General features: G+C 37.4%; 1 protein-coding gene across 8 annotated transcripts in view; it reads right to left on the reverse strand.

Annotated features, from left to right (window-relative positions):
- Positions 1 to 24,560, reverse strand: part of DMD (dystrophin) — a 2,057,113-nt gene that overhangs the window by 535,092 nt on the left and 1,497,461 nt on the right. For all 8 annotated transcript variants that reach the window (XM_041741334.1, XM_041741335.1, XM_041741332.1 and 5 more), the window contains one exon: positions 10,617 to 10,828. In XM_041741334.1, the coding sequence (XP_041597268.1) occupies positions 10,617 to 10,828 (212 nt within the window). The remainder of the gene's footprint in view (positions 1 to 10,616; positions 10,829 to 24,560) is intronic.

The following is a 24,560-nucleotide window of genomic DNA, read 5'->3' on the forward strand; positions in this document are numbered from 1 at the left end:
ACATGTGGTCTTCTGTGATTGGCTTCTTTCATCCAGCAAATGTTTTTGAGGTTCATCTGTGTTATAGCAGGTACTGGTACTTTATTAATTCTTATTGCCAAATAACAATCCATTGTTGGATATACCACCTTTTAAAAAAATCATTCCTTAGTTGATAAACATGTGGGGTCTTTCCACTTTTTGGCTATCACAAATAACTCTGCTACAAACATCTGTCTAAAGGCTTTGTGTAGATGTATGTTTTTACTTCTCTTGGATACATACCTGAGTGTGGTGCTGTTATGTCAGATAGAAATTTCATGTTTAATACCTACAGGAACTGCCAAACTTTTTTCCAAAGTTGTACCATTTTACATCCTCAACAGCAATGTATAAGGTTCCAATAATTCCACATTCTTGTCAACACTCATTATCATCTTTTTTATTTCAACCATCCTAGTGAGTATGAAGTGGTACCTTGTGGTTTTCATTTGTATTTTCTTAATGACTAATGATGTGGACCATCTTTTCATTGGCTTATTAGCCATTTGTACATCTTCTTTGAAGAACTATTAAAATCCTTTGTTGATTTGTAATTGGGCTATCTTTTTGTTCTTGTTGAATTATAAAGTTCTTTATGTATTCTGGATATAAGACCCTTATCAGATATTTGCAAATATTTTTTCCCATTCTGTGGGCTGTCTTTGTACTTTCTTTATGACATCACTTGCAGCACAAAAGTTTTTAACTTTGATGAAGTCCAACTTGTGTATTTTTTCTTTTGTCACTCTTGCTTTTGATATCATATAGAAGAAAACATTGCCTAACTTATCATACTCATATAATGTCATAACAGTTTTAAAGTTTTAGTTCTTGGGGCACCTGGGAGGCTCAGTAAGTTAAGTTTCTGACTATTTTGTCTCAGGTCCAAGATCTGGGGTCCTGGGATTGAACCCCATGTAGGGCTCTGTGCTTAGCAGGGAGTCTGCTTGAGGATTCTTTCCCTTTCCCTCTGTCCCTCTGCCCTCTCTCTAAGATAAAAACATCCTTAAAAAAGTGAACTTTTAGTTCTTATATTTAGCTCTATTATAATCCATTTTTTGAGTTAATTTTTGTGTATGGTGTTAGGAGTCAAACTTTATTATTTTGTATGTGAATATTTAATTATCCAAGGACAAGGGTTTAAAAAGACTATTCTTTTACAATATTTCTTAGCAATCTTGTCAAAAATCAGTTTACCTTAAAAGCAAGGTTTTACATCTAGACTTTCAATTTTATTTATTTATTTCATTGATCTAGATATCTATCTTCTTGTCAACACCATATTGTCTTAATTATGGTAGCTTTGTAGTATATTTTAAAATTTGAAAGTGTGAGTCCCCTAACTGTTGTTTTCAAGGTTTTTTTAGGCTATTCTTTGTCCCTTGCATTTCAGTATAGATTTTAGGATCCACTTGTCTATTTCTGCAGAAAGAGCAGCTAGAATTTTGATGAGGACTGAATAAAGTCTATAGATCAATTTGAAGATATTACTATCTTAATAATATTAAGTCTTTTGGTCTGGGAACATGGGATATTTTCTCCATTTATATATATATCTTCTTTAATTTCATTCAGCATTGCTTTGTAGTTGGCAGTATAAAAGTCTTGCATTTATTCCTAAGTATTTTATTTTTTGATGTTATTCTAAATGGATTAATTTCCTGAATTTCATTTTTCAGATTACTTGTTGCTTGTGTATGAAAAAATATTTTATTTATGTATTTCAATCTTATAATCTGCAAACTTGCTGAGTTTATTCATTCTTTTTTTTTTTTTTTTAATTTTTTTATTTATTTATGATAGTCACAGAGAGAGAGAGAGAGAGAGGCGCAGAGACACAGGCAGAGGGAGAAGCAGGCTCCATGCACCGGGAGCCCGACGTGGGACTCGATCCCGGGTCTCCAGGATCGCGCCCCGGGCCAAAGGCAGGCGCCAAACCGCTGCGCCACCCAGGGATCCCCGAGTTTATTCATTCTAATACTCCTTAGGATATTCTGTATACAAGATCATGTCATCTGCAAATGGATAGTTTTATTTTTCCTTTCCCATCTGGGTGACTTTTATATATTTTTCTTGCCTAATTGCCCTGGCCTGAACTAGCGTAGTGGTAAATACAAGTGGTGAGAGTAGCCATCCTTACCTTGTTCTTGATCATAGGTGAAGGCTTTCAGTCTTATACTATGATGTTAGTTATAAGCTTTCCTTAGATGCCCTTTATCAGGTTGAGAAATTTCCCTTCTGTATTATTTTCCTAGGATTTCCAGGACAAAACATCACAAACTGGCTGGCTTAAAGGGACAAAATGTATTGTCTCACAGTTCTAGAGTCAAGGTATCAGCAGGCTATGCACCATCTAAAACCTATAAGGAAGAATACTTCCTTGCCTCTTCCTTACTTCTGGTGGTACCTGTCAATCCTTGGTGTTCTTCGTCTTACAGCTGTAACACTTAAATCTCTGCCTTTGTCATCACTTGGTGTTTTCCCAGTGGTGAGTGTCTTCACATGGCATTCTTTTTTCTGTGTTTGCCTCTTTAACTCTTCTTCTAAGCACACCAGTCATATTTGATTAAGAACCCATCCTACTCCAGTATGGCCTCATCTTAACTTGATCACGTCATAAATCTCCTTTCAAATAAGAACACATTCACAAATACCAGAGGTTGGGCCTTCAACGCACTTTTAAGGAGACACTATTCAACCTCTAACACTTTTTATTTCTAATTTGTTGAGTGTGGGGCTTTTTTTTCTTCATGAAAGAGTTTGGACTTTGTCAAATGCTTTTTCTCCAACTATTGAAGTGACCATGTGGGTTTTGTCCTTTATTTTATTGCTGTAGACAGCTTCAACTTAGGATGGTTTGACTTAGGAATTTTTTTCACTTTATAATGGTGTGAAAGTGACAGATATTCAGTGGAAGCATAGTTCAAATTTTGAATTTTGATCTTTTCCCAGACTAATGAGTATGATACTCTCTCAGGATGCTGGGCAGTAGCTGTAAACTACAGCCCCCATCCAGCCATGTTACCATGAGGAGTAAGCAACTGATAACACTTACAGCCATTTGGTACCCATATAATAGCTCTTTTTCACTTTCAGTACAGTAGTCAATAAATTACATGGGATATTCAATACTTTTTTATAAAATAGGCTTTGTGTTAGATGATTTTGCCTGACTGTAGGCTAATATAAGTGTTCTGAGCACATTTAAGGTAGGCTAGCTAAGCTATAATATTTGATAGGTTAGGTGTATTAAATGCATTTTGGCTCATGGTATTCTCAACTTATGATAAGTTTATTGAGATATAACTCTATCGTAAGTCAAGGAAAATCTGTATGTTGATTCAATTTTGTATGTTAAACTAACCTTGTATTCCTGGAATAATCTTCACTTAGTCATGGTATATAATCCTTTCAATCTGTTGCTTTATTAGGTTTGATAGTATTTTTCTTAAGGCTTTCTGAGTCTATATTCATGAGGTATATTTGGTTTGTAGTGGGTTTTTTTCCTGTCATACCTTTAGTTGAGAATATTCATTTCTCTTCCATGTTTTGGAAGATTTTGTGAAAGGCTGCTATTAATTCATCTTTAAATGTTTGGTAAAATTCACCAGTGAAGCCGTCTGGGCCTGGTTCTTTTCTTGGAAAAGTCTTAAAACTATCAATTCAATTTCTACACTTGTTATAAGTATATTCATATTTCTTATTTCTCTCATTCACAATATCCTCTTATAATCCTTTTTATTTCTATAAGGTTGGTTCTCTCCTTTCTTCAGTCAGTTCAACTAAAGGGTTGTCAATGTTGATCTTTTCAATAATTAACTTTTAAATCTTTTGATTTTCTCTCATTTTTCTTTCCTCTGTTTCATTGATTTCACTGTAATATTTATTACTTCCTTCTTTCTGCTTGCCTTAGGTTTAATTTTCTTTTTCTAATTTCTTAAAGTGGAAGATTGGGTTACTTATTTGAAATCCTTCTTCTCCTTCTCCTTCTTCTTTTTTAGAGAGAAAGGGCAGAGAGGTAGAGGAAGAGGGAGAGAATCTTAATCAGGCTCCATGCCGAGCGTGGAGCCGATGTGGGGCTACATTGCATGATCCTGAGATCATGACCTGAGCCAAAAACAAGAGTCAGATGCTTAACCACCTGAGTCACCCAGGCTCCCCCAAGATCTTTCTTCTATTTTAATTCACGTATTTATAGCTATAAATTTTGCTCTTAACATTAGTTGCATCTTATAAGTTTCAGTATGTTCTGTTTTTATTTTCATTAATTTCAAAGTATTTTTGCATTTGCTTTGCGATTTCTTTCTTGATCTATTGGTTATTTAAGAATGTACTGTATCAGGGCAGCCCGGGTGGCTCAGCGGTTTACTGCCGCCTTCCGCCCAGGGCATGATCCTGGAGACCCGGGATCGAGTCCCATGTCAGGCTCCCCGCATGGAGCCTGCTTCTCTCTCTGCCTCTCTCTCTCTCTCTCTGTGTCTCTCATGAATAAATAAAATCTTAAAAAAATAAGAATGTACTATATCATTTTCTCATATTTGTGAATTTCTCAAATTAATTTTCATTATTGATTTTTAATTTCATTTGATGATGGTTAGAGAATCGACATTATGTAATTGAAATCATTTTAAATGTATTAAGACTTATTTCATGACCTAACATATGGTCAGTACTAAAGAATATTCCATGTACAATTTGAGAAGAATGTGTGCTCTGTTATTATTGGGTAAAGTGCCCTATGCAAGACTGTTAGGTCTTGCTAGTTCCTAGTGTTTTTCCAAGTCTCCTATTTCCTTGTTGACCTTCTGCCCAGTTCGTCCATTAGTAAAATAGGGTACTGAAATCTTTGTTTTTGTTGAATTATTTCTCCCCTCAATTCTATCAGTTTTGGTTTCCTGTATTTTTCTTAATTCTTTTCTCCTGTCCTTTCCTTGGCATGGGTCATTCCTATTGACCAAATTCACTGACTCTTCTGGCAGCTCCAATCTGATGTTGAACTCCTCTAGGAAAAATTTCATTTCAATTATTATACTTTTAAACTCCAGAATCTCCATTTGGCTCCTGTTTATAATTTATATCTCTTTATCGATATTCTCTATTTGGCAAGACATGCGTGGAGTCTTCTATATCCCCCAGGAATATGTCAGGGCTTTTCAAAGACCTCTGAGAACATCTCATTCCCCAGATCTTCCTTTTCAGTTTTTCTCTAGACCATGATTATGTCAACTGGTATCACAGCCTCAGGCAGTTACTATTTAAACAATGCTGCTGTTTGTTTTGAAAAGACATTCTGGGGATAGGGTTTTTTTCTGGGAGTTAGTGCAAAGTCAGGTCAAATAATGAATGACAAGGCCTTGTTTATAGGTTTGTTCTAGGGAGCTGCAAGACAGATCAAATAGTAATAAAGTTCTCTGAATGATATGGGTCTTTCTGAGGAACTCCAATCCTGGTCTTCCCTCCCAGGTGGCTCTAAGACTGCTAATTCTCACAACTACTTGGAGCTGGCAGACAGTGATGGAATAGGCCAAGTTAAAAAGCCTCAAACCCTGCTGTTCTTACTGAAGTTTAGTAGTTAATAAAATGCTGTCAACCTTTGGTTAATTTCCTGAGTTCAGAAAAGGCAATTTTGACAATTTTTGCAATTTGTTGCTTTTATGGAGGAGTATGTTTATAGAGTTGCTACATTATATTTTTGTGCATGATAAGTTGAACTATGAAAAGGAAAGAAGGCAAAATATGGTGTGATCAGAGCATAATGTTATTCAAGTATTGGTGACTGTGCATTAAATATTTATATAGTATAGCAGTACCTGGGGAAACTAGCCCATTACTTCCTCTGCTCTATCAGTGATGTAGAAAGCACTCTGATTGTATGCTTTGAGAAGTATAATAGCTTCATACATACTTTGGGAGGAAAAATGCAATTAGGTTATTGATTCTTTCTTCTTAATCATGTGGAAGCTTTAGGGGAGAATAAAAGGGAATAAAGAAAATGCATGAAGAAATGGCAGGTCCTGGCAAGAAGATTTCTGATGTTTTACATTACAGTATCAGAAATCCAAACCTCAAACTACCAGTGTGAAGCAATTTGCTGATTTAATTTTGTGTAAGTCACAAAGTAAATAAAATATTTGTAAAGAAAATTCAGCTTCCACTACTGTGCATGTCCTTATGGCAGATAAGGATATGATCTAATAACACCTATCCCCCCAAATAATTAAAACTACAGTTTTCTACTTCCATATTTGAAGAAGTTCTCCATTAGCTTCTTTCCTAGTAAAATAATTTGAGATCCTTGAATGCCTACTGTATTTACTATATGTAACAAGTTCAACTTTTTAAATTAATTACGTGATTACAGTATATCTATGTTTCAAGTTCCCTTAAGAATGTCTTCAAAACAGAGATATTTTGCAGCCTTGGAAATGTTTATTTAATAATTTGATAAATTATTGGATTTCTCGCCTCAGATAGTTTTAAGTATTATAGAGCCAAATCAGCTAGGCTCAAACAAGATTTCACTTCTCTATTGAATTCATGTACTCTTAGCTCAGCCAAGCACAAAACAGCTAATGCCGTCACGTTTGAAAAGCTTTTATGCTGAATTTGACACAAAAGCAATCACAAAGCAGACAAAAAAGGAATTTCTCTTTCAAAAGCTGAAAGGGGAAAAAATAAATGAAAACTCTGAGCCTGGGTAAATCTCTCTTGACACTGGAAAAGAAAGCTTAAAATCATCAAGAAATAATTTTTCCAAAGAACTCATTGCCAAGTTTGGACCAATCTTAATAGTCTGGGGAACAGGTTGTGAAGTCAACCAAGATTCTGCCAAATAAAATAAATCCCGCAATGCCCGCTGCTGGCAGTTTTAGGTTGCCAATGTCACACCATCTTACCTCTTATGAAAGTTAAATGGCATCATCTCTCACAGGATTCTGTCATAGTTTATTGGCAGAGAGTTTGATTAAAATGGAAATCCTGTATGATTTTCCCTAACATCTGTCTTTCCATCTCAAAAAAAAAAAAGTATTGTTTTATCAGGACCACAGAGAAGATCAAATGATGTCATATGGTTAACAAAATCAGCTACTTACTACATTGTGTTTTGGTTTCCAATAAATTAAGGGTTATATAGGAAACAAACTGCAATATCATGGGCATCTCTTAATGACCTGCTCATTAATTATCTAAATGATGGGCTATCTATAGCTTGTTCTTTTGATAAATCAAGACTCTCCTGTTGCCATCTCCTTCCAGGCTGACTATGGTTTCAAAATGGACCGTCCCTGGATGTTTCCTCAGATTTGACTCTTCTGTTATGTGCTTGTTGTTGTCCCCATTTTTTTCTCCACTACTTTTTTTAACCAAGAGGAGGAGGCTGTCTGAATGTCCTATCAGTAAGGAAATGGTTGAGGGTGGAACTTAATGAGATGTTGTAAATAACTTAAAATGATAATTATAAAACGTTATAAAGCAAAATATATAGATATTTATGTAATGACACTAAGTTTAAAGTCAGAATTCAAAATTTTATCTCTATTAGGACATTGAAAATATGTAGATAAGAAATGAAAGTGATATAGATAAAGATGAGTAATTATGAATCATAAAAATATCAGAATTGTAGATGAATTTTTCTTTAGCTCAGGTACAATGACTGGTTTAAATTTTCCAAGAGTATAATACTACTACTGGTGCTTGCCTTTGGAACCATTCCACTGTGACAGTGAGGGTAGTCATCAGTGACGCTGCTGCAAGGGAGGCTGGTTGCTTTAATCACAGCTCTCCACCTCTGTAGACACAGCCTGATGATTGCCTTACGAGGCTCACCAGCTCTCCTGCTAATCTTAGGCACAGAGACTCGGAAAGAATTTATGGAGCAAGGAGATCCTGCTCAAATTATCCAATGCCTCTTTATGTCTATTTTCGCCCTTTCTTCATAAAAGAAAATTGTAAGTGAAAAGCCAGCTATTTCCACTCAGTAGTGATAACATATTAGACATAAAGGCCAGATCTCCATTTTATATGCTCCCTGACTTTTAGAAGAATTAAAAGTTGTAGCTTCATTAAAAAGGAGATATAATTTGCAATAATCTTTTTAGTTTTTCATAGTATAACAGAATATGAAAACCTCTCCCTAGTATACTGTTTCATGGTTTTCATTTCCCACCTGTTGGCTTACTAATAATATGATCTTATTTGCCAATTCATAATTACAGTTGTCTCCTTTCTGATCTTCACAGTGTTTTCTTCATTTGTTCTAGCCACATAGAAGACAATGAGTAGAAGACAAAAATCTGTAAGGTCATCTACAAGAGTAATCACTGTGCATTCACATCCTAACTCTGATATTTTAGGAGAATTTTCTGAACTTCTCTAGGCTTCGATTTCTCACCTGTGAACTGGAACAATAATAGTTTCATGGAGGATTCCTGAGAGGGTGAAATAAGCCAATGTAGGTATAATGATTAGCACAATTTTTGACAATTAGCAAGTACTTGCTAAATGTTAGTATTACCATTAGGATTACTTTTAGCTTTAGCATAAGTCATTTAGGAAATGGATGGAAAAATAAAACTTTAATCACCTTTATCTATATAATGAACATACACTGATGGTACAGCTATATATTTGTGTGTGTTCAAATATATATATTGAATATATTTATTAATATATATCATTGAACTCCTAAATATAGAACACAAATAAAAATATCAGTTTCTATAGATAATGGCTGAGCTATTTTTATAACGTAGTTTTAGCTGACGATTGAAAAGAAATTTTTTATTTTGAAAGTGTGACAAGGATAGCAATTATAATACCAACTTGTCTTTAAGTGTTTAAAACATATTCTTTGTTTTGACGATGAAATTGTTTTGTTTTATCCTTTCATATTTTCTTGTGCACTTCTTTTTATCTCTTATTTAAAGCCCCTTGCTTTCCTAAGGGCTGTAAAACCCTAATCATTCTTGCCATCACTTTAAGATTCTTATAGGCTTTAAGATTTCTCATGTGCCAATGTGCAGAGTCTTCTTACCCTTATCAAATGTATCACTATATGCCTCTCATTTCTGCTTCCCTTCTTCTAACTCAAGGGTCAGCCCAAACTCTTTTCCCTGTTAATTCCTCCCCATAGTTAACCACTTTCTTCCAAGACCTGCTAGATTCATAGAATCTTCAGTTTGTGGAGAGGAATAAGAAATGGCATAACATACTCAGTACCTTACGGATTAGACCAGAGCCGTCAAGAATAGCTGTATGAATTCTATCTTTCCCATAGTGAAACCAAGAATTGGGAACATCAGCATTGGAAATTCCTATACCTCCTGTGTTCAACTAAAGGAAAAAATCCTAGTGACAACAAGTATCTCATGAAATAAATAATTGCTTCCAACAGAGGTAATGATGAATCTGTAAAATCCTAAGTGACTTTCTAACATTCTTGTTACATAAGCAAAAACCTTGTCCTCATAGCAGCCCCAGGTCCTTTGGAGATGTAGCTACAGCTGAGGCTGGCTAAAAGCTCTTTGGCTCACTCTTCCCATTTATTCCTCCTGATGTTAAATTGGGAACATGTTCTGGTCAAGGGAGGGGGTGGGTGGAAGTGATGGACATAATCTCTAGGCCTGTCCATAGAACCTCATGGATAAACCAGCCACATTCTCTCTTACTCTCCTGCAGTGACCTTGGGCAGCCATGATTTTAAGATGATAGTTTCACAAAATTGGAAAAGCCTAGATTCCTCAAGTCACTATTTATGAGAGAGCTCCCAGGTAGGATACTTCAACCTCCATTGGAATATGATACAACTAGGGAATTCATCTTTATTGTATTAAACTATTGAAAATTCAGGGTTTATTTTTTAAATAAACCTAGCATAAATACATATGCCATGTAGCTCAGCACAGCCTAAACACTGACTCATTTAGAAATGGAAGTCACTTCATCTGAGAAAACCACAATATAAGCCTTTTTTTTCCTCAGATGACATAGCTAATCTGTGATTCAGACAATTGTTTAGCAGAAGGCCTTTTTCTACCAGAAAAAAAATAACCATCTATAGAGGCTTTTAATAAAAAATTCAATTTAGTCAAGTTCTCACAGTTTTACTTTTCTGCTTAGCATTTAAGGACTTTCCCAAGTGACCCATAAACATGAGATTTGAAAGAATTAAATGCATGTAAATCATCATGCATGACACCTGATAAAACATAGTCATTAAACAAATCTTATTTCCTTCCCCTTTTCTCTTTCTTTTATTACAAAGAGTCCTCGACTGAAGTGGACAAATACGTGATGGAGTTTTGCTACCACACAAGTATGTACATCAACTATGAAGTGATCTCAAAAGATGATGTAATGTGAAATACCAGCCTATGATATCTGGATTAAACAAAATTAATGTTAAGACCGATATTAGCCATCAATTTTCTTCTAATCCCTACTCTGGATGAAAAATATACTGTTCTCATTTTGGCTCAAATGTAATTTTCTTTGAATAAATTTACATTAAAAATCATTAAATTTTCAACCATGTTATAATTTTATCCAGTATAACTGGTATTTTACTTTGAGAACATATCTGTGATACCAACCTTGGTTTCTGTGATTTTCTTTTGGATTGCATCTACTGTGTAGGGAGCCTCCTTCCATGACTCAAGCTTGGCTCTGGCCTGCCCCAACACCTGCTCAGCCTCCTCTTTAGCTTCCAGCCATTGTGTGGAATCCTTTAACATTTCATTCAACTGTTGCCTCCGGTTCTGAAGATGTTCCTGTACTTCATCCCACTGACTCTGAATTCTTTCAACTGGAATGAAAGGAAAAACAAATATATAAGAGTAAATGCTAGCCTGGAGAAGAGATTTGAAATTAAACTTCAAAGACGATCTCACTTTTTATATTATTCATTAAAAAAATTATTCATTGTGTTACAGCTAGAATAATGGAGCAACAGAATTCCTTACTTCTGCCAATGGCAAACATGAGGTTAAGTTATTGTCATCAAGGTGACCTAGAACATCAGTAGTCTATGAAAAATTTAACTCTGCCTATTCTCAATCCCCACGCCAAATATGAATAATATTTTAGAAAGGTACTAGAGCAGAATCTCTGAACCCCCTTGCCCTCATTGCTTCAGTGTTCAACAACTTGACGTCTGATGCTATCACTGGCAATTCATTCCTTGAAGGCTTTGTGGTGCCACAAAGAATTTGTTTTGCCACCTAAGTAGCAGGCTAGATATACCAAGGGATCTATGGTTCCTGCCACCCTACCTCCCAAGAGCAGTCTGTAACCAAGGACTGATGGTACGTCTTGCAGTATGAATATTTTAGACCCCTTCATGCCAGAAGCGATTAACTGGGGAGCATTTATTTTACAATAGTTTCAGAGTTCTCCTAGTGGGATAAAGTTCCAGTGGCCCACAGAAATAAATAACCTGCTTGATAATGCACCATCCTTTATTGACTACTCTACTTTTGTCTACCTTGCTCATTCCCCTACTGATATATCCCTCAACTCCCAAATAAACCACATGCCCTCAGAACCTTTTCCTAGAGTTTTCTTCTGGGGCAACCCAAGAGCAGATAAGCCTACTGAAAACATCTTTTAACAATATCTAAGAATTCATACTGGTTATATTCCATAAGTAAGACAGGCTTATATGGAGGCCATTTTTTGGTATCATTATAAGTCAAAGATGAAGATGCCCTTATCTATTCTGCTCTGAAGTACTTTATTTTAGTATACTAAAAATAAACACAACTACATTATTTTTTTCTTTTAAGGACATTATCTTTTCTTTTTTATTTTATTTTATTTTATTTTATTTATTTATTTTTTTAAATTAATTTTTATTGGTGTTCAATTTACCAACATACAGAAAAACACCCAGTGCTCATCCCGTCAAGTGTCCACCTCAGTGCCCGTCACCCATTCCCCTCCAACACCCGCCCTCCTCCCCTTCCACCACCCTTAGTTCGTTTCCCCGAGTTAGGAGTCTTTATGTTCTGTCTCCCTTCCTGATATTTCCCAACATTTCTTTTCCCTTCCTTTATATTCCCTTTCACTATTATTTATATTCCCCAAATGAATGAGAACATACACTGTTTGTCCTTCTCCGATTGACTTATTTCACTCAGCATAATACCCTCCAGTTCCATCCACGTTGAAGCAAATGGTGGGTATTTGTCGTTTCTAATTGCTGAGTAATAGTCCATTGTATACATAAACCACATCTTCTTTATCCATTCATCTTTCGATGGACACCGAGGCTCCTTCCACAGTTTGGCTATTGCGGCCATTGCTGATAGAAACATCGGGGTGCAGGTGTCCCGACGTTTCATTGCATCTGAATCTTTGGGGTAAATCCCCAACAGTGCAATTGCTGGGTCGTAGGGCAGATCTATTTTTAACTCTTTGAGGAACCTCCACACAGTTTTCCAGAGTGGCTGCACCAGTTCACATTCCCACCAACAGTGTAAGAGGGTTCCCTTTTCTCCGCATCCTCTCCAACATTTGTTGTTTCCTGCCTTGTTAATTTTCCCCGTTCTCACTGGTGTAAGGTGGTATCTCATTGTGGTTTTGATTTGTATTTCCCTGATGGCAAGTGATGCAGAGCATTTTCTCATGTGCATGTTGGCCATGTCCATGTCTTCCTCTGTGAGATTTCTCTTCATGTCTTTTGCCCATTTCATGATTGCATTGTTTGCTTCTTTGGTGTTGAGTTTAATAAGTTCTTTATAGATTTTGGAAACTAGCCCTTTATCTGATATGTCATTTGCAAATATCTTCTCCCATTCTGTAGGTTGTCTTTTAGTTTTGTTGACTGTATCCTTTGCTGTGCAAAAGCTTCTTATCTTTATGAAGTCCCAATAGTTCATTTTTGCTTTTGTTTCTTTTGCCTTTGTGGATGTATCTTGCAAGAAGTTACTGTGGCCGAGTTCAAAAAGGGTGTTGCCTGTGTTCTCTTCTATGATTTTGATGGACTCTTGTCTCACATTTAGATCTCTCATCCATTTTGAGTTTATCTTTGTGTATGGTGAAAGAGAGTGGTCCAGTTTCATTCTTCTGCATGTGGATGTCCAATTTTCCCAGCACCATTTATTGAAGAGACTGTCTTTCTTCCAATGGATAGTCTTTCCTCCTTTATCGAATATTAGATGACCATACATTTCAGGGTCCACTTCTGGGTTCTCTATTCTGTTCCATTGATCTATGTGTCTGTTTTTGTGCCAGTACCACACTGTCTTGATGACCACAGCTTTGTAGTACAACCTGAAATCTGGCATTGTGATGCCCCCAGATATGGTTTTCTTTTTTAAAATTCCCCTGGTTATTCGGGGTCTTTTCTGATTCCACACAAATCTTAAAATAATTTGTTCTAACTCTCTGAAGAAAGTCCATGGTATTTTGATAGGGATTGCATTAAACGTGTAAATTGCCCTGGGTAACATTGACATTTTTACAATATTAATTCTGCCAATCCATGAGCATGGAATATTCTTCCATCTCTTTGTGTCTTCCTCAATTTCTTTCAGAAGTGTTCTATAGTTTTTAGGGTATAGATCTTTTACCTCTTTGGTTAGGTTTATTCTTAGGTATCTTATGCTTTTGGGTGCAATTGTAAATGGGATTGACTCCTTAATTTCTCTTTCTTCAGTCTCATTGTTAGTGTATAGAAATGCCATTGATTTCTGGGCATTGATTTTGTATCCTGCCACGCTACCAAATTGCTGTATGAGTTCTAGCAATCTTGGGGTGGAGGCTTTTGGGTTTTCTATGTAGAGTATCATGTCATCGGCGAAGAGGGAGAGTTTGACTTCTTCTTTGCCAATTTGAATGCCTTTAATGTCTTTTTGTTGTCTGATTGCTGAGGCGAGGACTTCCAGAACTATGTTGAACAGCAGTGGTGAGAGTGGACATCCCTGTCTTGTTCCTGATCTTAGGGGAAAGGCTCCCTGTGCTTCCCCATTGAGAATGATATTTGCTGTGGGCTTTTCGTAAATGGCTTTTAAGATGTCGAGGAAAGTTCCCTCTATCCCAACACTCTGAAGGGTTTTGATCAGGAATGGATGCTGTATTTTGTCAAATGCTTTCTCTGCATCTAATGAGAGTATCATATGGTTCTTGGTTTTTCTCTTGCTGATATGATGAATCACATTGATGGTTTTATGAGTGTTGAACCAGCCTTGTGTCCCAGGGATAAATCCTACTTGGTCATGGTGAATAATTTTCTTAATGTGTTGTTGGATCCTATTAGGTAGTATCTTGTTGAGAATTTTTGCATCCATGTTCATCAGGGATATTGGTCTGTAATTCTCCTTTTTGGTGGGGTCTTTGTCTGGTTTCAGGATTAAGGTGATGCTGGCCTCATAGAACGAATTTGGAAGTACTCCATCTCTTTCTATCTTTCCAAACAGCTTTAGTAGAATAGGTATGATTTCTTCTTTAAACGTTTGATAGAATTCCCCTGGGAAGCCATCTGGCCCTGGACTCTTGTGTCTTGGGAGGTTTTTGATGACTGCTTCAATTTCCTCCCTGGTTATTGGCCTGTTCAGGTTTTCTATTTCTTCCTGCTTCAGTTTTGGTAGTTTGTGGCTTTCCAGGAATGCGTCCATTTCTTCTAGATTTCCTAATTTATTGGCGTACAGCTGTTCATAATATGTTTTTAAAATCGTTTGTATTTCCTTGGTGTTGGTAGTGATCTCTCCTTTCTCATTCATGATTTTATTAATTTGAGTCTTCTCTCTCTTCTTTTTAATAAGGTTGGCTAATGGTTTATCTATCTTATTAATTCTTTCAAAGAACCAACTCCTGTTTCTGTTGATCTGTTCCACAGTTCTTTTGGTCTTGATATCATTTAGTTCTGCTCGAATTTTAATTAACTGTCTTCTTCTGCTGGGGGTGGGGTCTATTTGTTGCTTTTTCTCTAGTTCCTTTATGTGTAAGGTGAGCTTTTGAATTTGAGTTCTTTCCAGTTTTTGAATGGATGCTTGTATTGCGATGTATTTCCCCCTCAGGACTGCTTTTGCTGCATCCCAAAGATTTTGAACGGTTGTATCTTCATTCTCATTAGTTTCCATGAATCTTTTTAATTCTTCCTTAATTTCCTGGTTGACCTTTTCATCTTTTAGCAGGATGGTCCTTAACCTCCACGTGTTTGTGGTCCTTCCAAACTTCTTGTTGTGATTGAGTTCTAATTTCAAGGCATTATGGTCGGAGAATATACAGGGGACTATCCCGATCTTTTGGTATCAGTTCAGACCCAATTTGTGACCCAGTATGTGGTCTATTCTGGAGAAAGTTCCATGTGCACTTGAGAAGAATGTGTATTCAGTTGAGTTTGGATGTAAAGTTCTGTAGATATCTGTGAAATCCATCTGGTCCAGTGTATCATTTAAAGCTCTCGTTTCTTTGGATATGTTGTGCTTGGAAGACCTATCTAGTATAGAGAGAGCTAGATTGAAGTCACCAAGTATAAGTGTATTATTATCAAAGTATTTCTTCAGTTTGGTTATTAATTGATTTAAATATTTGGCAGCTCCCACATTTGGGGCATATATATTGAAGATTGTTAAGTCCTCTTGTTGGATAGATCCTTTGAGTATGAGATAGTGTCCCTCTTCATCTCTCACTATAGTCTTCAGGGTAAATTTTAATTTATCTGATATAAGGATGGCAACTCCTGCTTTCTTTTGAGGACCATTTGAATGGTAAATGGTTCTCCAACCTTTTATTTTCAGGTTGTAGGTGTCCTTCTGTCTAAAATGAGTCTCTTGTAGACAGCAAATATGGGTCTTGCTTTTTTATCCAGTCTGATACCCTGCGCCTTTTGATGGGGTCATTAAGCCCGTTCACGTTCAGAGTTACTATTGATAGATATGAGTTTAGTGTCATCATATCTATTCAGTCCTTGTTTTTGTGGATTGTTCCACTGAACTTCTTCTTAAAGGGGAATTTTAAGAGTCCCCCTTAAAATTTCTTGCAGAGCTGGTTTGGAGGTCACATATTCTTTCAGTTCCTGCCTGTCTTGGAAGCTCTTTATCTCTCCTTCCATTTTGAATGAAAGCCTTGCTGGATAAAATATTCTTGGTTGCATGTTTTTTTCATTTAGGACCCTGAATATATCCTGCCAGCCCTTTCTGGCCTGCCAGGTCTCTGTGGAGAGGTCTGCTGTTACCCTAATATTCCTCCCCATAAAAGTCAGGGACTTTTTTTCTCTTGCTGCTTTAAGGATCTTCTCCTTATCTTTGGAATTTGCAAGCTTCACTATTAAATGTCGAGGTGTTGAACGGTTTTTGTTGATTTTAGGGGGGGATCTCTCTATTTCCTGGATCTGAATGCCTGTTTCCCTTCCCAGATTCGGAAAGTTTTCAGCTAGGATTTGTTCAAATACGTATTCTGGCCCTCTGTCCCGTTCGACGCCCTCGGGAACCCCAATTAAACGTAGGTTTTTCTTCCTCAGTCTGTCATTTATTTCCCTTAATCTATCCTCATGGTCTTTTAATTGCCTGTCTCTTTTTTCCTCAGTTTCGCTCTTTGCCATCAACTTGTCTTCTATGTCACTCACTCGTTCTTCCACCTCGTTAACCCTCGTCGTTAGGACTTCTAGCTTGGATTGCATCTCATTTAATTGATTTTTAATTTCTGCCTGATTGGATCTAAATTCTGCAGTCACGAAGTCTCTTGAGTCCTTTATGGTTTTTTCTAGAGCCACCAGTAGCTGTATAATAGTGCTTCTGAATTGGCTTTCTGACATTGAATTGTAATCCAGATTTTGTAACCCTGTGGGAGAGAGGGCTCTTCCTGATTCTTTTTCTTGAGGTGAGGTTTTCCTTCTAGTCATTTTGCTCAGTGCAGAGTGGCCAAAAACAAGTTGTATTGGGAAAAGGAGAAAAAGAGAGAGAAGGAAAGAAAAGAGAAAAAGAAAAAAGAGAAATAAGAAAAAAAGGGGGGAAAGAGAAGAAAAAGAGAAAGAGAAAGAAAGGAGAAAAAAGAAAAAAAAAGGGGGGGTGGGGTGGGGGAAGCAATCAGAAATCAAGAAGAAAGAAAGAAAAAAAAAGCACAAAACAAAACAAAACAAAAACAAACAAACAAACAAACAAAAAAACACGGGGGAGTATCTTCCGATTCTGTATACTTTAAGTCCCTTGACTTCCCTTGGAACTGGTCCGTATTGCTGGTCTTCTGGGGGAGGGGCCTGCTGTGCTGATTTTCAGGTGTTAGCACTTGGGGGAGCTGCTCTGCCCCTGCCTGGTGCAGGGCTCAGTGGGGGTGTTTACCCCGTTAGGCCCCGGGAGGAAACCACAGTGGCGGGGGCAGCTCTGGGACCCTGGAGTCAGCTCCCGCAGTAACTCCGGGGCTCTCCGTCTGCAGGGCCTGGGGGCTCCCACGCGGGGCCGCTGATCTGCTCAGCTCGGGGCAGAGGCGTCCTTGCTGTCCTGGGCCCTCCCGGCCTCTGCCTGTCCCGGGGGAGGCCGGATCCTGGGCTGTGTCCCGGCGCCCTGTGCTCCGGAGCCTGCGCTGTTGGATTCGCGCTCCCGCCCCGCAGCCCCCTCCGCGGAGCCGCCGCCCGAGCCCCTCCGAGCTGCTCCGGGTCCCGCCGAGCGCTGCAGCCCTTAGGGAGCTCGGCGCACTCTCCGGGGCGCAGTTCCTCTGTTACTGTCCCAGGGAGCCCGAGGGCATCCCCGCCCTCCTGGGTCCTGCTCTAACTCCCTGCGAGCCCCTTTCCGCGGGGAAGGTCGGTGCAGCTCCTGCTCCTCCGGGACGGGGCTCTCCTGTCCTGGGGACACTCGCCCCGGCCTCAGCCCGGCTCCTCGCAGGCCCCTCCCCCTTGGAGGCCTTTTGTGTCTTTATTTCTTTTTTCCCGTCTTCCTACCTTGATAGAAGCGCGAACTCTTCTCACTGTAGCGTTCCAGCTGGTCTCTCTTTGAATCTCAGGCCGAATTCGTAGATTTTCAGGATGATTGGATGGTTTTCTAGGTAATTTGTTGAGGACAGGTGACCTGGGGACCCTGCTCTGCCGCCATCCTGCCCCTCCCCTTGACATTATCTTTTCTTTAAGCTGATTTCATAAAATAGAAATAATGTTCTAGAAAGATAAGTAATAAAACCACTATCAACTTTAACCCTTAAGCAAAACTTGACAGATAATCTAGATTTTTCCCGAGGTCTCAATAAATACCATATATAATTGGTTGCTAATTTCTCTCATACAGAGCTCCTTCCCACTTTTCACATATTCTCACTGCAAAGCTCTATCATTTTTTGCCTACAGGTCTGTAATAGACTCTATAGCCCCATCCATCTCAAGTATCTGTTTTATAATGCAACTTTCACACTATAGAGAGAGTAATAATTAATATAAATCCGATCACCCCACTCCCTCATTTAAAACCTTCAGTATTTCCCTACTGTCCTCTGGAATATCTTAGCTTGACTTACATTTTCCTCTGTGATCTGGCCTGGATAATCTGAGAGATTTATTTATAGACGAACAAATTACAACATAATCCGGGTATAGGACATCACCAAAGATAATACAAGAAATTGGGCCTTGCAGCAGTGAAGCTGTTACTATATCTAGAACCAAGAAATTAGGGGAGGGAAAAGTGACCCAAAGCCGAGAATCATGAGGAGAAACCACTTGGAGAAGCACAGTAACCTTTTGCCAAGGGATACTGTCAGCCTGATGCAACTTCACTGGAAGGAAACAGGAGAATAAATATCCTGATCTCACTCTGCCCTCTTTCTCCTACCAGGTCTTCCTGGTGGTGTGTAAACCAACTGGAAGCCAGAGGGCATGAGAGCCCAGTGATGGCACAGATGAGCACCTCAGAGTAGAGGCCAAAGAAGAGAATGGCAAAGAGGGGCTATAGCTAGACAAAATGTGCACAGCACAGTATGGTAAAATTGTGCTCCATGATATAAGTTTAGTCCTTTTTAATTAACCCTGTGGTTGCCTCCATCAAGCTAAAAGAACTAAGGAGTTAAAGAAGTACTTGAGATTTACCATAAATAAGCATGAAAACTAGACAAAACCTGTAAGACTAGTGATTGTGACATGAAACCAAGAATCTGATACCTAGAATAGGTAAAACCAGGTGAGTGGCACTCATCATAAATGACTGTTCTTATTGGGTTCATTTCTGTTTGGGTGTTTGTGTGGTGTTGCAAAGCCGGTCAACATACTATATTCCAACTTCAGTTAACACATGAATGTCTGTTTAAATAAATGTCAGTCTCTTTTTCTAATCTTTGAGCACCATTCTTTTTTGTTTGTTTCATTGTTGTTGCCCCACAGGGTAGTGTGGCACCTATCATAGGTGGGATTTACAGTTGTTAATCAGTCTTCTATTGAATCTTTAGTTTACAAAATTAATAGTGTAAATGCTATTTTAAGAAAGCTGTTTCAAATATAAATAAATGTCTTTACACATTCTGAAATAATTCCCCATCAATCATATAAATTACTGATATTCCAATTAGAAACCATTTTTTTCAACTTATCATGGCAGGCTACTTTATTATGCATAACTGGCACCTTTTTTCTTAGCCTATTTTTATATACTACATGTATATGAAAATAAAACATTGGCTTTCCTTAAAAAGTCTCTGATTCTGATTTGCCTTTGCATTAATCAGCTTTGATTAGTGACATTTTATTACGCTAGCAAACTTTTAAAAATGTCTAGTATTTTTGATATAAACACCGGTAAGCTACTCGCATTCATGCCAGTGAATATTTCATACATCTTATAGTTCATTTCCATAGGGTAGACATAATCTGTATATTTAAAGAGGCCATCATATGAAGGAAAAGTAAGATAGTTCCTCCTATTATATGGGCATGTATCTCTTAATTGTGGCAAAAGGAGGAAACTTTCATAGTCCAGATCATTATTTCAGACAAATACACCATTTGAATGCTTGTTCAGTCACAGTGATGAAAGCTTTCATCCCAAAGGGGTCATGTGTAGGAAGGGAAAAATGGTTCATTGGTGTATGCATCCCACTGAGGGCGTGCTTTCTCATCCTTGACCTTCAACTGTACATGATCATCAGATAATACTTAACTAAATAAATTTATAGGCTACAGACTTACTCAACAATCCATCTACTCCACCAAGCACCCCTACCCACCAATCTATTTATCTAGCCTGACAGTCACCATTTTATTTACCATCTAGCAGATATTAGAGATTATGCCAGGCAGTGGGTAAACAAAGGAGTCAAGACAGATTCCCTGGCTCTGGTTGATGCCTGTTAGATAAAGGTGTTATTCACTATCTACCCAAAGCATAAAGGATGAAAAGTTATAGGGAAAAGATAGAGTTCAATCTTGGACCTCTTCAGTGAGAAATTTTGAGGGTCATCTACGTAGGATTATCATTTTAGTCACTTGGACTGAAGGTGCAATGGCAAAGCTGTGTATTTCAGGGGCAGAAAGAAATCCAGGAGTAGAAATTACTACAGAGAAATAATGAAGACCTCAGTGGGAATGTATTCCAATTGGCACAGTACACAGATTGAACAAAACACAGGAGTAAAGATGAAATCCTGGACAACACAACACATGAAGACAGAATGAAGCAAAAGCAGCCCATAAGATGAATAAATGGCTAGAGAAGTAGAGGGAATGCCTGGAAAGTATACTTTCATAAAAACATAAACAAGAAAGAATTACAAAACCCAAAGTGGTTAACACTTTTAAAAGCCATAAACATCATGCCAGATAATAAAATCATAATAATTAACGTTTACTTGAATACCTACACTGCTTAAAGCACAGGTTTAGGATCCATATGAGAGTTAATTCATTTAATTATCATGATTATCTTATGAGGTAGGTATCATTGTTTATGTTGCTGCTGCTATTGCTACTTCTCATTGAACAGAGAAAGAAACAGACTGCATTAAAGAACTGGCATAAGGTCATACAGATAGTGAGTGGGAGAACCAATACTGGGGCCCAAATAGTCAAGACTCCCCAAAGCCCATGTCAAAAGTATCCATTGGCTTTGACCACATGGAATTCCCTCAAGACCATACAGAAAATTATTTTAGTGGAGTGATGGAAATCTTACTGTAAAGGATTGACAAATGAGTCAGCCAACGATAAATGAGAGTTGGAAGATAATTACCCTTTGGTTGAAAACTGCAAGGTGCATTTTTCACAGTCTCTCAGAGTTCCCTTATCAGGGTTGAACTTGAGTTGCCCACAGCAATAACCTGATCAATAATTAGCTCAATTATTGGCTTCTTTCCCTATTTCGCTGTTCCACTCTCTTACTGGTATTTCATGGGATCACTTTACAAAGAAAACACTTTCACTCAAATCATTGTTTCAAGGTCATCCTTTTGGGGGAAGCTAGTCTCAGAATTTTATTCATTTAAAAAAACCTTAGTGCACAGCCCAGAGCTTGGTACCTGGTTTATCTTCAATAACTGTCAAATGAATTGTGCATGTAGACTATTTTAATTATCCATGCTTCCTTTTTATAATGATGTAAAAATGCCACTTCCGAAGTTAACCTTTGCCCATGACCTCGAGTCTTTCTTCTTTAAAAGGAGTCACTATCTCTTTACTGCATTTCAAGTTTATGTAAGTTGAACAGTGCCTTAATAACTATGCTTATCATCATTCATCATCAGGGAAATGCAAATCAAAACTACAATGAGATACCACCTCACACCTGTCAGAACGGCTAAAATCAACACACAAGAAACAACCGGTGTTGGTGAGGATACGGAGAAACAGGAACCCTTGGTTGTTGGTGGGAATGCAAAGTGGGATGGCCACTGTGGAAAACAGTATGGAGGTTCCTCACAAAGTTAAAAATAGAACTACCTTATGATCCAGCAATGGCACTACTGGGTATTTACCCAAAGGATACAAAAACACTAATTCAAAGGGATACATGCACTCCTATGTTTATAGTAGCATTATTTACAATAGCCAAGGTATGGCATCTGCATCGGCCATATTTTTTTGGTATAGAACATCTTCACTATCATATTTACTATTCTCATCTGGTTAAAAAAATCCGTAAATTAAATGGTATGTTTGTATGTGTGTGGGAGGATTTTTGTGAGCCAAAATTAATCAGTGATCTTTCTCCAATATTCTTGAACTGTAGAATCGAGAGAATCTGTTGGCATGTCCTTTTGCCTCAGTCTGTCTTTTTATTTGAATTAAAGATGGAAGAATATTTAAAAGTGTATGTATATATCAGATAAGGATATTTTTATAGGCATTTTCAAATTTTAAAACATACTGAGCTCCAGCAGCTAATAACAATAAAATATCATATTGTTATTGACGTAAGTACAATTAGATGGATACCAGAAAGAGAGTAAACAGATGTATCAACTCTTGTGAAATACCCATGTTGCAGAGCATAAATTATGGAAATATTATTTCCTTTACAAAAGGATTCACCATAAGATTTCTTTAAACAATCAACCTGCCAGGTACATTTAAAATATTATTTGACTTGTATTCCATTCCCAAGTATACATTCAAGACATACATACGTGTATTCACCAAAGGACATGTACTAAATTGGAAGCTTCCTCTAACTAGAAACTACCCAAATTTCCTTCTACTATAAAATGGATGCACTGTAGTATATTTACCAATAACACTATCCAGCAACAAGAATAAAATATCTACAACTTATGCAGTATTATGTATTTTCTCACAAAAATAACATTGAGGGAAAGAAGCCAGCCCAAAACAAGGGCATACTGTTTATTACTATTTATTATTATACATTTATATAATGTAAAATAATAGGAAACGTAAGGTGATTGTAGGAGTCAGGATATTGCTTACCCTTGGGGTACTGGTATCACTGAAAGAGATATGACAGAACTTCAGAAGTTCTGGTATTGTTCTGTTTCTTGATTTGAGGGCTGTTTACACAGTTGTATTTAGTTTGTGCAAACTCACCAAGCTAAACATTTATAACATGTGCATTTTTCTCTTATGCATATTGTACTTCAATAAAAATTTAATGAAGTATGATTTGACTTGTAAAATGTATTGTGCATACAACATTGGAGAATTCATCTTTTCAAAAGGGTTGCAACCTGTGAAACATGCATCACTGGAAGATATGAATTATCATTCATAAGAGATGCAATGATTTTGCTAAGGACACAATACAATTAAGGACTTAGATTGGTGTGATAGAGAACATCTCAGAAATACTCATGGCCAGTGAACCAGACTAGACTGACAGAAACAAATCAGCTCATAGAGACTAATGAAGCACCTATTTGGTTATTTAACAACAGAAACAATGCATTACAATGGATTGATATAGCCATCCTAAGGGTAGACCCTGCAGAAACAAACACAAAAGAAAACTTTAGAAATATGATATATATTCCATTTTGTCAAGGGATGAAAGTAAATACAAAATCTGCAGATAATCAGAGAAGCTGTTATTTTGGACCTAAGCCATTGTGGTAGTTGGACATCATATGGACCTGCTAATTATCCATGCCTGGGCCAACAATTAAAAGTACAGAATTTCACTGCACTTGCAACACTGCACCCAGGATATTGTGGATAGACAAAAGATATATTATGGCAGTGTACTTGGTCACTAGAGCCCATACTGTTAGATTTACATTTATACCAGATTCATCTGACATGCAAAAGTGAAATAATAATAAAATATATGCATATAAACTCAGACAATCTGTGCATGTTGGTAATTGAAGAGCTACCCAAATGTGTGCATTTCTCCTTTCAGAGGGCCATCATGGAAAGCTTCTCAACTGATTTGTCCAGTAAGTAGATGCTGGATAATGAAGGGAAATAAATAACCAATGCTAAGACTCAGGATGACAGACTGGGACTCAGCATGTGTCCTGATTTACAGATCTCTAGAAGTGTCAAATTGGAAACTCAGCAATCATGTCAAGAACCACAATACTGCAGAGAAAGAAACAGTTCAGTTGATTGAGTACTAACCAATCTTTCACTTCATGTTTTTAAGCTAGCTATGTTTGATTATCGATATACATTCTTGACTGATATAAATTCCTACAACATCTCTCCTAGGGAAAAATGTTATTTACAAAAATGAAATGATTGCCTTTTTGAATATACATTGCTACAGAACAAAGAACAGCTCTGTGGCAATTTCTGCACTGAATTTGTAGTTTGAGAATTAGAAGTTGCTATGACTAATTTTTAGAAAGAAACCTTAACTAGCAGTTAGTAATGGGTTATAGCCCTAGATTTGTGTTGAAATTTAATTTGCAAAAGTTGCTTTATCACAACTTCAATTTCCTCAACTGCAAAACTGAAATGATGACAGTTGTACAACCAAAGAATTGTGAAGATAAAATTCAACAATGAATAAAAGCATAGAGGACCATACTGAAGCAAGGTGTTACTGCTTCTGTGTACAGAGACTAAACAACGATTATAGTCATCAGCAAACATTTGTGATCTGTGAGGTGGAGCACACTGTGGATCTCAGTGATTCCACAGAGCACTTGAATAATCCAGGTAGAAAATA

Source organism: Vulpes lagopus, chromosome X (assembly GCF_018345385.1).
Source record: "Vulpes lagopus strain Blue_001 chromosome X, ASM1834538v1, whole genome shotgun sequence".
In the NCBI taxonomy this organism is placed as follows: Eukaryota; Metazoa; Chordata; class Mammalia; order Carnivora; family Canidae; genus Vulpes; species Vulpes lagopus.